Source organism: Centrocercus urophasianus, unplaced genomic scaffold, assembly GCF_019232065.1.
Source record: "Centrocercus urophasianus isolate 14NV4802_14NV808 unplaced genomic scaffold, USGS_Curo_1.0 seq_27, whole genome shotgun sequence".
In the NCBI taxonomy this organism is placed as follows: domain Eukaryota; kingdom Metazoa; phylum Chordata; class Aves; order Galliformes; family Phasianidae; genus Centrocercus; species Centrocercus urophasianus.
The window spans coordinates 7,061,676-7,075,641 of record NW_024884833.1 but is presented as its reverse complement, the minus strand read 5'-3'; the positions used below and the strand labels follow the sequence as shown (position 1 = coordinate 7,075,641).

Below are 13,966 nucleotides of genomic sequence, written 5' to 3'. Positions count from 1 at the left end.
CAGATAAAAGCAGAAGAATTGAGGGTTTTGTTGCATGGACGTGTAACTACGTGAAGTCAACATAATTTGCAACAGATACAATGCTTTGAAGGCATTCATCAAGCTTAATTGATTTCATACTACCACCAAGAGGTACTTTTAGTTTTAGGAAAGGAATTGAACTGTTTTCTGACTGTAGTCTTACTCATTTAAATGGCATGGAAAACCATGTTGTTTACTTGAAATTCATACTTGAAGTTTAATACTTATGGCAGTATAGGAAAAAAAGACTTCTGTGTTTACAGTTCACATCTGATTTGTGCAGAGCTGATGCTACAATTTGCATACAGAGGAACAGCTTTCTGTATTATTTTTCATCGGGAGATTTGTCAAATTCGAGCTATCAAATAATTGAATTGCTAAATGTAACTTAAGATGCGCCAATAATGTAATTTTCCACATATTTTGTTTACCAGGTATCTTTCATGTGTTTGATAAGTTGCAGTACATTTTTTGTAGAAATTAAATGGCCTGAGAATATCTAAGCCGAAAAGTGAAATCTTGTTGATATTTAAAGATTTAAGATTTTGAGTATTGCGAGTATTATGTGGTTACATTTTGTTTAGGTGAAGAGGCTCTTCGTATTTAAAAAATGTATCGTTATGTTTAAATCAGGTAGCTTCTTTCTAAGCACACTGAAATAATCTTCTGATCTTCATTAGCAAAACAACAATGAAGAAGATTTGACTGATAGTCTATAGTGTGAAATTATCCTAATTTGATGAGGTGGTGGTGGTGGTTTTTTTTGTGAACTGTAACTTCTTTCATGACGTTTCTGTGTAGTGTCAAATCACTTCTTAGTATCAGTTGCTCCATGTCATTACCTTAGTTCTATGAAATACTTGAAAATCATTCTTCAAAAAGAGTAATGCAGAGTATACATTCTCATTGGAACAAAGAGCAGAATTTTGAATTTCTCATCTTTGCAGCCTATACTTTTCTACTTTTGTGAGGTCGATCATTATGTACAGTTTGGGGGAAGAGGGAGGGGAAAATTGTGTGGAAGGGGATCTTCATTTTGGAGAAGGGTTTGAGTCTCATTAGTGTCTCCCCCTTGCCCAGTGTATACCAGGACTCTATTATTCAACATATGGATAGTACTTCTCAGTACCAATGTAAATTAATATAATGCAGAGCCTGCAGCATGAAGCTGTTCTAATTGCTTTTGCAGTGGTTTGTTATCACCAGACTATCCAATATTACTCCATTTGGAAAAGATGACTAAAAACCTCAGTGAGAATATTTTTTCATGTTTGTAAATAAGCAGCACGTCTAAAATTTCAGTAGCTGCATTCAGATTTGTTTACACTAAAATTGACAGAATAAAGAGGTGAGCATCTATGTAAATTTTCTTTGTGTCTCTTGGTTGAGGCTTCCTTTTTGTTCTTCATAAAAGCAGCTAGCTATGAATTTCTCTTCATGAATATTGCAATGCTAGGCTTCCACAAGAATGCCTGTAAGTTTAATTGGCTAACATTAATTGTTGGAAGTAAAAGGATATCTGTGTGCTTAATGAGTATTGCATTTCTTTAGTAAGCAGGTTCATAAGTTCATTTCACCTTGGTTTGAATAATGTTTGCAAGATCATAAGAAAGGTGATGTTTGTTTGTGTTGTTATTGTCACAGCAGTAGTGTGTAATACACTTGTTGCAGTGGGGCAGTATATCTTTGGATATAATTCAGTGGAACTAGTGACAAATCAGTGACAAGAGACTGTCTAGGAGGCTGTAGCTATGAAGTACATGCTTTTCTTGAAAAAAACACGGTGATATGCAGTTGTCAGAGGAAATCTTTGTTCAGAAATGTAATGTGAATGCTGGCATTGGGTATATTTGCACATGAGGAGGAGAAAACGGAGGTGAAGGTTAGCTTCTGTTGCTTCCGTCATGCTGTTTTTCTGGGAGAAACTACTGAAGTTTTATAATGTGGGATTTTTTTGTTTGTTTTTTTGTTTGATTGGTTTTAAGATTGTGATGTGGGGGTTTTAGGCAACTTCTAATTTAAACTCCTTAGATCAGGAAACAATGGAATAAAATGGTTAAAACTCTTCTTTCACTGTCTATCCAGGTGTTGCTTCAAAGGCTGTACTCATGGCTTCTACTACTGCAAATGAGGGAGAGCTGCCTTTTTTTCCTCTCTTACAAACAAGCAAATAAGCGAAAACCTGTTTGTTGAGAGCAGTATCTTGAATGGAAAAAAAATAATGCTTTTGTATGTTTCTTGACTGATCTTCTCAGTGTGGTTTCTTTTCATGTTTTAAAGTGGTTATGATAAACTTGGATAAGTGAAGAAAAAGAAAATTAATCTGAGTTGGGATTAATTTAGAGCAGCTAGAAGTCTGTGAGCCCTGGCATTAGCATGCAGATTCCTGCTTGACTTGGAGTCTCTGTAAATTCTTCTCTAACCGTTCTCCTGTCTCTGTTTATTCCATGCTAAGCAGATGGCCCAGAAATTAGCCAAAAGCAGGAAGAAGGTGCAGTACAAACTCCATCAGCTTTATTTTATGCCTGTTCTTTTGTTTTCTGGGAGATTTTTCTGCCTTTCTTTTTATTTTGTGTTATTTTCTGCATCCAGCAAGTTTTTGTTTGTTTTCTTTTTTAAGATTATTTCTGAGCCACCATACAAGTTGACATTTCTCAGAAATCAGTTGCCTGGTTGGCCTTTTTTTGTTGCTTATCATTAGCCATTTCATGTTAGAAATAGAGTAAAAATTGGAATTATCAAATGGTTACAGGCAGTACCTAAAATCCATGCTAAAGATACAGGACTAACACAGAAAAGGTTGTAACTCTGTAAAATGACGGATTAAAAATAAATCTATTTTTATTTTGTCTTTTATCTAGATAAAGAATTATTTGTTTGATTCACAGATATGTCAAATTGCTGGATGCAAAAAAAGTTTACATATACATGGTAATCTGCTGATAATGGCTTATTTTAATAATAAGTTTTCTTTATGGAGATTTTAAATACCTTTTAACAAATCTTAACTTGTAAAAAAAAAGTAAAATTACAAGCATTGGCTTTCTGCTGACACACATCTTATTTCTGTGCTGGGATTGATGCTTGATTAGTACATTGTCTGACTGTGAAGGCTTTCTTACCAGAACTGCCCTATGAATTGCTTAGACCCACCTTTGGTATGTTTTCTTTCCATTGGTCTGAGCAGTCGCTATAAGCTTAAAAAGAAGTTCCTCAGGCAAGAGTAACTGTTAGGTGTTTCTGTTGCTGGTGTGAAAAAAAAATCTTTAAAGTGGGATTGCTAATGTGGCAAAAATGGGAGAATCATACTAATTTGCATGAAATATCTATACAGTTCAAGTTGCAGTCACATATAACTTTATTGGATCAGTAAAGATACCAAGGAAGTTTTTATGGGGTTAACAATTGTTTGATATCCAATTCACTTTCATAAATCCGTATGTAGTTTCCATATCTTTGTGTTTCTCTTTAGCTTCTGCAGTCTAATGCTCTATCTTGCATTGCTGTTCTGGTGACTGTGTTTTAGTACACCCCTGCTTGTGATCTAACATCATTAGTAAGGATGCTACTTTGTGTGTGCATTTGACTCTAATTCATTTAATTGCAGGCTCCAGAAGGGGAATCTCAACCCATGACTGAAGTGGATCTCTTCATTTCTACACAAAGAATTAAAGTACTGAATGCAGACACACAGGTATACACAAGGATACCTTTGTAACAGTAGGCTACCTGTCTGCCAGACGTTCTTTTTAAACAAGTGCTGGCTCTTTTATTTCCCTGTAGGATTTCTTAGGAAGAAATCCATGTTCAAGAGCCATGTCATATAATCAATTTTCTGGTATGTCTGTAGTTAAATTATTAGAAATTTCAGGTGAACTGACTGCAGTCAGCTCACTTTTTATTAGCTGTCATGTGGCAAGTATTGGTTGTGCCCATAGTAGCCAGGAATGGTTGGCTGTGATAATTTGAAAGCTGTAGTGCTTTGCACATTGAATCTGTACATCCCCAGCATATTCAGGTTCTGATACTGAGGTTTTTGTGTAAATTTGAATTCATAAAACATGTTCTTTGCTTTATTCCTGTGGAAAGCAAAACTCCTGTTTTCTATTGGTGTCTTCTTTTGTGTGTGGTTCTTTGTATGGGCTTCACTTAACGGAGGTCTTATGTTGACATAGTACTCAGAGTCCAGTAAAAACTTTACTGAAACAGCTTCTCAGATTATTTTTTTTTTCCTATTCCCTAGGAAACTATGATGGATCATCCTCTGCGGACCATTTCTTACATCGCAGATATAGGGAATATAGTTGTTCTGATGGCTCGTAGGAGAATGCCACGGTCTAACTCCCAGGATAATGTGGAAGCATCTCACCCTTCCCAGGATGGAAAGAGACAGTACAAAATGATTTGCCATGTCTTCGAGTCTGAGGATGTAAGGAATTACCTGTCTCATAATTTTCAAGGGGTGGAAATGTAAGCGCATCTTGGTAGGCTTGAAGTCCACTAGGAAGTGATCCTGTTTGTTCATTAATTGCAGCAAGATATTTCATCTTGCTTTTTGTTGGCATGTTTGGATCTTACATTTTAACCACAAAGTTGATGTTTATAGAAAAGCTTCCCATTTTTAAGTTTTCCAGAGTTTACTCAAAACGCAGAACAATGTTATCTTTCTGTAACAGCGATAAGGAGGTTCCATTGTCACAGTTTACTTATGCAAGTTCATAATTCATTTATAAGAATGAATGCCTATTGAAGATGCTTGCTTTCCTAGGGAATTTCTGATCTAAATGTCACCTCATAGATTACTGCATCTGAGAAACATCCTTTTGTTTGGTTTGTTTTTCGTTTGAGTTGAAGAGTAGATGCTGCTATTGTGTTAAAAGGCAGCTAGGAAAGTTTTTAATTCTAGTACCCCCAAAGTAGTCATGACAGCTGTGTGAATGTGGTGTAGGTTTGCTAAGTTTAACATGCTTGTTACTAACCTTCATATCCTGTTTTCACAAGCGCTGTTTGTAGCATGGTGGTTTTATGCACTTCGTAAAGCTGGGTTACTGACATAAAATCAAACACAGACTGAAGTGGCTAGAGATAGAGTTGTTGGTCTCATAATCGGGTTAGCTTACACACAGTGTTTCAAAAAATTTGGGAAGATAAAAACTCCCAGTTCTGAGCCTCCAGGTAAAAATATATTAACTGTCTCTGTGGCAACTGTCATATTAATACCAGTCAAATGGTTCACATAGCAGGAGATGAAAGAAGAATTGCAACTGCATGTAAATTACTTACAGATCACAGAAGTGATGCCAGTTGCAGAAGGCATCCTGCCCAAATTAGGAAGGATGAGGTAATAGCTTACTTCCTGTTCTTGTGGCTTGCACATCACTTAGTTTGAAGGAAGACTTTGTAGTGCAATTTTGCATATACTGAAATAGTTAACAGAAGTGGGAGTATCAGTTCTTTTACAAACCTTTTTATGCTTTCTACTCTATGGTGTATCAGCAAGGACTTTGATGAAGGAAAGTTCCTTGAATAAGCAGCTGATTAAACATAATGATGAACCTAATATGAGTCTATGTTCAGATGAATTGTGTAGCTGCAGGTGGGTGTACATATGTCAGTCCTCCACTGAGGTTGAAAAATGAAGACAGAAGCATTGATAAAAGTAGTCTGTCAATATTTTGTCCAAGAACATAAAAAAAATTGGCAGCCTGCTGTAAGCAGTGAAGGTTGGCCAAAATATCCTTATCTAAGGAAGCTAGCACTAGATTTTCAGTCCTGTTTTTGGCTGAATATCCAAAAGAACTGATTCTTACTGATGTGTCCAAATAGTGGCTGTTTAAATGGGAATTGATCTCTTCTTGGAGACAAGATGTATCCGTATGAACATCCATAAAATACACGTTTATGGCTTAGCTCTTTGTTTTCCCACTGTTGTGCCATCTTGTTCTTCTCATTGAACTGAGCATTGGCAAATAATGCTAGTCTAGACATTTGCATTCTCAGCACTAGCTATCATGCCATGCTCATCAGCAAGTAAAGTGCTATCTTGAGTTGCTTTGAAATACAATCACTTTCTTAACTGGGAGTTGAGAAACTTTTTGTTACTGGGGACCAAACTGGACCTTAAAATGCAGTTGGAAAGCTGTGCAAAAATACACTGCAGAAGTTCTCATAACAAGCCATCCCCAGGGTCTGGTTAAACATGGCACTTTGTCCATCTCTTCCCTAGCCCCTCTCCCCATTCAGCATCATGCTGCAAGGGACTGTTTCTGTGCAGATTGTAGCCAGCTTCTGCCCCCCACACAGTGGTATTTACATTACAGTTCCTGTTACACACAGCATCTGTGTGTGTACTCTGCACCCTGTGTGCTACTTTCCCCTACTGTCCAGTACCTGTCTTTTTAACTTTACTTTGACCTCAAAGGGTAGTGATCCCAGTTGTCTTCTGTTTCCAACTCCATCAGTGGCATTACCTCTGCTATACAGGAGAGCCACATAGAAGCTGCAAGGTTGAGAAGAACTGCAGGTGGGAGGTAGAGTTGTTTTTTGCCTTCTATTTTTCAGTCACTGCAGCAGGTGTGCCTTTACATTTATGCTAGTGACTCCTAGCTGTGGCAGGATTTCCTTTTCTCAAGAGAACGTATGGTCATCTTGTAAAGCTTTGATTTTTAGTGCACAAGTATTTTTTTTTTTTTTTGTTTAACTGTGACTTGACATTGTAGGATTAAGCCATTTTACAGTGTGATTGTATAGTGGACCGTCAGAATGTTTTGACTTTCTTTTCTCTGGGAATTGCTGCAGGCACAGCTGATTGCACAGTCCATAGGTCAAGCCTTTAGTGTAGCATACCAGGAGTTTCTGAGGGCGAATGGAATCAACCCAGAAGACCTTAGCCAGAAGGAATATAGTGACTTGCTCAACACCCAGGACATGTACAATGATGACCTCATTCACTTCTCCAAATCTGAAAACTGCAAAGATGTATGTCTCATTTTTCTTCCTAACAACATTAAGACTCTCTGTACTAGTTGCAGGCACGTACGGGCACAAATCAGAAAAGCATTAATATTTCTTACAAATGACTTAAATGAATCTAGAATATCCTCCTCAGTAGGACAACCTGTCATCGTTTCTCTATCAAAGGCAAACAGAGCAAACCAAGTCTATCATGTGTGAAAAGTGAATTGATTTGCATTCTTTTTATCTAACATTTTAAAAATGTTTGATATTGTATGCTAACGGAATGAATTTAAAGCAGATTAAAAATTAATACAATTTAGAGATTACAGTAAATAGCGTAAAACTCATGTTGGCACTGATGGAGTGACTGACTCTAGATTGTAAAGAATTGTTTTTGCTGAAGGGGTGTGCTGCTTTGTTCTTTTTAGTAAATATGAACCTGTGCATCACTGCAACAGACAGCATGTGATGTTCCAATGTGTAGTCATAAGCTCTTGTAAACTCCTCTTGTTTAACTTTGTCCTGTGAAGCACACAGTAATCACTGTTTCTTCCCCTCCAGTTCCCTCTGCTCATCTGCAGGAAAAAAAATTGTACGAGGAATGTTCTTTACTAAGCAAAATCTATATATTGTTGATTATTTAATGTTTGAATACAACTGTTCTGTTTGCCTTTGAATTAGAAAGGCATGTTGCAAATAGCGAAGGGTGTGTGTTGTTAATTTATAAAATATATGGAGGAGTTATATATATAAATACTAGTAAATATAGATAAACTTCTTTTTTTTTTTTCCCAGAAGTTGGAGGAGAAAAGGGAGGGGCAATTAGTCAGTTCTGTGTTTGAGAAGAAGCTTCTGTTTGATGCACTTTTTCTTATGATACAGGTTTACATCGAAAAGCAAAAAGGAGAAATCCTAGGTGTAGTAATTGTGGAGTCTGGCTGGGGATCCATTTTGCCTACAGTTATCATAGCCAATATGATGCATGGGGGACCAGCAGAGAAGTCTGGAAAGCTGAATATAGGGGACCAGATCATGTCAATCAACGGGACCAGTCTGGTTGGCTTACCTCTCTCAACATGTCAGAGCATTATAAAGGTACAGAGAATGTTTCTGGATGTTTTTAAAGGGTTACATAGTAGGAAAGCAGTAAGTGTAGAACAATTAAGTATTAATTCTTCTTGAATTTTTCCATTTGGTGATTTTCAAAGTGTGATGCAAATTGTGCTCTCCCAGTTTTCTGACTCTCAGGAGGTGAACTGTGGCATTTACAGAGTTTAACATCAGAACTTAATGTCTTAATGTACAGAACATCATCAGAACATTTTGTTGGAAAACTAGATGCTGCCAGATGTCTATCTAAAGGCTCTTAACATTTTATGTAACAATGTATGTGGGAGAAAGAGTTGCCTAATACTGTTATAAGCTATACTAACTGTTTTGTTGCCTCTGGCTGAAGTGGAGCTGAGGCTTTTTGTTTGATATATCTTGAAGTATTTTTAAATTAGAATTAAAGAAAAAAGAACATGTTTATCCTCTGTAGAAACTCTGCTTGGATGAAAAGCTTGACATAAGCAAGCAATGAGCACTTGCAACCTGGAAAATCATTCAGCCTGAAGAAGAGAATACTCCAGGGATACCTCATGGCTGCTTTCGAATACTTGAAGGGAGGATATAAAATGAGGGAGACTAACATTTTTACATGATCTGATAGTGATAGGACAAGGGAGAATGCTTTTAAATGAAAAGAGAGGAGATTTAGATTAGATAGTAGAAGGAAGTTCTTTACTCAGAGGGTGATGAGGCACTAGAAGGCTGCCCAGAGAAGCTCTGGATGCCCTGGATGTATTTGAGGTTGGATGGGGCTCTGGACAACCTGATCTCCTGGGAGGTGTGCCCTGCATGGGCACAGGAACTAGATTTCCCATTTTGGTTTCCAAAACTTGAATGCTGTGCTATAGTGAGAAATAGATGCACGGATTTCTGACCCAGACATTTTAGATTCTGCAAGTGGAAATGAAAGCCCGGAAGTGTAGTATACAAAAAATTGACAGAAGCAGTCTTGCATTTGTGAAGTATGGAAAGAAAAATCACGTTACATGTCTCCCAGAAAGCTTCAGTGGAGCTAAGTCCACCACAAGTTCAGGCTTTTCATGTAAGCCATACTTGTTTCCTGTCCCTTATAAGTTTTGTTTCTAAAACTATGATGACTTGTGCTTCTTTGATTCAGAACCTTTTCAGGTGGGGTTTTGTTTTTATGAAGCACATTGGTATTTTCTCAAAACAGAAACAACCAGCTTATCTTCTGTGGACGTTTCTCTTATGGTAGCTGGTACTTACACTTGTAGCTGTAAAAAACTGCTAGCTGTATATTTTATGTTTCTAAAGAAGAGTCAACGGATTTTCATGTCTTCCTTACCATACATCAAGAGCTGTTCACATAGCACTTCTTATATCAAGTGTATGAACTGCTGAATGACCTATTTAAATGTGGCAGAAAAATCTCAGGATTTCAGATTTATTTAGAGTGCTCTAAAGGCTCCTATGAAAATATGAATATCATGTTAATTTGAAGAATATCTTGCAAGCTGTTCAGTAAGGTAATGTTAGTATTACTGATGTAGGCTCTGCTATTAATCGCCTGTAAACCAATTACAGAATGACAGAGCTAGGGAGTAGCTGCTGGTGGTTATTCCCCAATTGTATTACTGTATCTCTCTTTTTCAAAAGCCTCTGGTACTTTTTATTATCAGAAACAGACCCAGGGACTACAGAAGGAAATAAATTGGTCAAGTTATGCAATTGCTTTTTTCTAGTCAGCACTTATCACCATTTTGCATAATACAGAATCAGTCATTTTTAAAATAAATGTGCTTTTTGTCAGGTTAGTAAATTTTTTTATTGGTGACCACATTAGTGCTTTTTGAAGGAACAGGTGTAAATAACTTGTGCATACCTCAGGAAAAATAGGAGTGCATTTGTATCAGTTCTGTTGATGGCATGTAACATGAATGAGCTCATATGTCTGAAGTTAGATACCTAATTTCCTCACATGAATAATATCTCAGTGTGAGACCTACTCTTCTGAATTTAGAAGACTAAGGGAGAAGCCCATCAGATTAAGCATGATACCTTCAGCTTAGTATAAGTTAAGTAGTTCCTGTCTTTTACTCTAGGTTTGTTTTGGAGGCTCTTGAGCACATACAGCGTGCAGATAAACCCAGTGTTGAGCACTGTCATGGAAGAAGTGGAGTTGGGATGTTCTTTTAGCTGAGAGTGGAGTGGAGGCAGTTTCCATAAGCATGTGCTCACTTCAAGTTCATACAATCATTCTCCTGAAGCCACCTGAATAACAAGCTAAGCTGAGCCCAAGATTGTGTGGAAGTGAGACCAGCCATTGCCCTTGTGATGACTGCGTCCAGACAGTTTAAAGCATTGGCAAGAAAGAGGATGTAAAGCAGTTCACCCTGAATGCCAGTCCAGTTATTCAAGTCACTGTTGAATCAGGAGTTCAGCTCAACAGAATCACCAACAGTGAACTAAACAGAGAAACTTTATTGTATTACCTTAGCTGCAGTAGAAATTATTTTTCAGAATTAACCTTCTGTTAATGCCAGGTGCCACTTAGTTTCAGTGAGACCCAGATTTTAATTGTACTTATTAAAGGAATTCAGAAATAGATATTGGAATTGATATGTGTTATGCAAGGAAAGGTGGAAGCCACTGTATTCTTTATGAAGTTCTTTACTGATATGGATTTACTTATTTATTGAAGGCTAATTTTTTGTGCGAATGAAGCATTTAAGAGTAGGAAAATGTGTCTCTGCTTCTATGTTGGAAAAAAGATCAGCAGTCTACAAGTAAGATACCCAAGCACCTGTAATTGCACAGAGTGCAGCTACCTGCATTTCAGCATTTGAGTTTTTGTGGAGCTTTGCAACCACATTGCTGATTCTTAGCAGCTTGCAAGCACCTTGGTTCAAAGTAGAATCTGCTGGAAAAGATTCTGTAGGGCTGTTTCTACTGGGGTTTAAATAAATCCAAGGATGGACTCTCCGCGCCGGTCCAGGCAATCTGTTGTTTTAGTGTTTCACTACCACAGAAGGACATAAAAAGAAAATCCTCTTTCATTTTTCTTCCAGTATCAAGGAGTTCACGATGGATGTGTTAAACCAAGAAGGGAGGAGGAGTGCAAAAAAGCAGCACTGCTTAAACAAGCATTTGAGAGGAGTAGAACCTTCCAGAATCCCATTGGAGAAGCCAATTGTTTGTTACTGTCTTAGCTACATATTTGAAATTTCATTTCCCAGCCACAGTTCGCTTTTTTCAGTGTGCTGGATAAACCAGTTTCATATACTTCTTACACATTTTGTTATGAGACAAAGAAATTGGCAAGAGGAAGCCACATTTCTTAAAACAGCAGTTTCAGCTTCTTAACAAGAAGCATTTGATATTGTATTGCTGATTTCCCTGAGTGATTTGCATATTTGTTTCTAGCACAGAGTGACCCAGTTCTGTATCTGCATGCAGATAAATGTTTATTCAGGAGTATTCCTATGTCAGTATTTTAACACTTACCTTTTTCCCACAAGTGCTCATGTTAAATGTTTCCCTCTGTCTCCACCATTTCTCATGGTGATTTCTTTTTGCAGGGTTTGAAAAACCAGGCTCGGGTTAAACTGAACATAGTCAGGTGTCCTCCAGTGACCACTGTCTTGATCAGGAGACCAGACCTCAGATATCAGTTGGGCTTCAGTGTGCAAAATGGGATTGTAAGTAGCTTCCTGTGAAGCACATGTGGTAGTGTGGGAAGAAGGAAACTGCCATTTTCTCCATCACAGCATACAGGACATTGCATACGTATTAAGTCTTAGGATCTAAACATTCATTTAATCAGAGTTATTTTTATCTTTGACTCTGCTTAATCCACAACTTCAGAGTTAGGAAAACAAATACAGATGAGAGAAACAAAACTGTGTATCTGAGGCTGTTTCAGTCTTCATTTCTGTCTCTGACAAAGACATTGTACATTCTCAAAAGAAAAAGACTATTCTACATCCTCTTTTGCAGTAAGGCATCTGCATCCCTAACACTGTTAATCTGTGGTCCTTCCTACACCTTTAAATTGCCACACTGTAGCACATCTGACATGCAGCACAAATAGCCTCCTCTGACTGTTGTATTCTCAGAAGAGAATGTACAGCAGTTATTTGCTGCTAACAGACCTTATTTTGAATCAGTGATAAACGACATTTTAGAATCTGTAGCAAGCCTATATTGAATTACAATTTAGAGGCGAGAAGGGGTAGCTTAATGCCTCTCTTCCATACTTAGGCACTGATAGATTTTTCCTTTGCCTTCCAGATTTGCAGCCTCATGAGAGGTGGTATAGCAGAGCGAGGAGGTGTGCGTGTTGGCCATCGCATCATTGAAATCAATGGACAGAGTGTGGTAGCAACACCCCATGAGAAAATTGTTCACATTCTCTCAAACGCTGTTGGTGAGGTAAGAGCAGTGCAACTAAGCAGTATAATGTACTTCATCATTGTTACTTCTTTTAGGCTGTTGCTACTCAAATCTGAACAGTGGAAGTGAGGGTAAGGATAATCCACCATTTCTGTTTTTTTAATGTACGTGTAGTTCTCATGTGTATTAGATGAACTGTATGCAGGAATTATCAAGTATCCACAACTTTACGTGGTCAGTTGATGCCGATCACACTGCTTTGTCAACTCACCACCTGCCATATTTTAATAAGGATGCAAAATTTCTCAGGCTTTGCTTTTCCCTTCTGTCCTGTCTGACCTTAGCTAGTTCCTTTGCCAAAGTAGTATGTACTTTAGGAACACTGAGTAACTTGTCTTATTCCCTTTAGATTCATATGAAGACTATGCCAGCTGCCATGTACAGACTGCTGACTGCACAAGAGCAACCAGTTTACATCTAAAGCTGACACTCACCGTCACAATGTGCATGGAGGATGTTTTTCCTCAATAGTGCTTGTCACTCTAGTGCTGCATTTATGTGTCTGCAGAGATGTTTATTTATCTCACTCACAAGCATACTGTCTCTCTCTCCTCCCTTCTCCCCACCATTTTCCTGTATTTAGGGAAGGGGCAAAATATATCTACAGGACTATTTTGGTTGCATCTCTTTTTAAGTGAAACTAAATGCAGTTCTACATGCAAAACAAGAAAATAACAGCAGCATTCTTCACTGCAGGATTCACAAAAAAAGATTAGATTTGTTTGAGTAATTCTAATAACTAGGAGTTTTTGTGATTGTAATTTGACAAATTAAATAAGCTTGATGTTGCAGAATGAAAGATGTTTTTTACTAGACAGGCAGAAATGTAGGAAGTAAAGTGTTCTCTTGGACATCCTGCATGTGATGAACTTTCCTTCCCATTTTCCCATAGGCTTTCTGAAAGTCTGTAGAGGTTTACATCTGTAGGAAAAGTACAATGCTGGGATAATTTTGCCCTCCAGAAGAATGAGTAAATGCTGCTGTGTTAAAATAGACTGTCCAAATACACACTTTTTAACTACTCCCCATCAGCAGTTTGTCCTGACTGTAGGACTCCAAGAAGTTCTTCCTGAGATGCCTAAACGTGTTACAATTCCATTACTTACACCAAGTAATGGGGGAAGCTTTTTGTTTTTTAACAACTGCCCTCCCTTCTCTGCCCCAGTTTTCCAACTCTTTGTTTTGTTTTGCTTTGTTTTTAAATGTAACGTGTCTTTTATAGTCCCTTACCTGTTTTAGATGTTAAAGATGGGGGGGAGGGTGGGGAGGATCTTTAAATATCTACAAGAGAAATAGTGAGGGGCTTTCCTGAATAGCTACACTTTTTCTAGGCTCTTATTTCCGCATTTGGTGCACACAGCAATGCGTGCCGGTGTATATAGATGTTTTTAAAATTGTGCTTGCTATTTATGAAGTTTGAATATAAGAGATCTGCATACTATTCTAAGTAATTTTGTTCTCTGAG

The 13,966-nt window shown here is 37.7% G+C and overlaps 1 protein-coding gene across 3 annotated transcripts in view; it reads left to right on the top strand.

The window, feature by feature from the left end:
* APBA1 (amyloid beta precursor protein binding family A member 1) overlaps window positions 1-13,748 on the top strand; it is an 82,685-nt gene extending 68,937 nt beyond the window's left edge. For 2 of the 3 annotated variants that reach the window (XM_042826773.1, XM_042826774.1), the window contains exons 6-13: window positions 2,480-2,512; window positions 3,629-3,715; window positions 4,265-4,450; window positions 6,820-6,999; window positions 7,861-8,073; window positions 11,628-11,747; window positions 12,340-12,480; window positions 12,851-13,748. In XM_042826773.1, coding sequence (XP_042682707.1) covers window positions 2,480-2,512; window positions 3,629-3,715; window positions 4,265-4,450; window positions 6,820-6,999; window positions 7,861-8,073; window positions 11,628-11,747; window positions 12,340-12,480; window positions 12,851-12,922 — 1,032 coding nt within the window. In that variant the 3' untranslated portion in view covers window positions 12,923-13,748. The remainder of the gene's footprint in view (window positions 1-2,479; window positions 2,513-3,628; window positions 3,716-4,264; window positions 4,451-6,819; window positions 7,000-7,860; window positions 8,074-11,627; window positions 11,748-12,339; window positions 12,481-12,850) is intronic. The other variant, XM_042826775.1, reaches the window with a different exon arrangement.
* The last annotated feature ends 218 nt before the right edge of the window (window positions 13,749-13,966 follow it).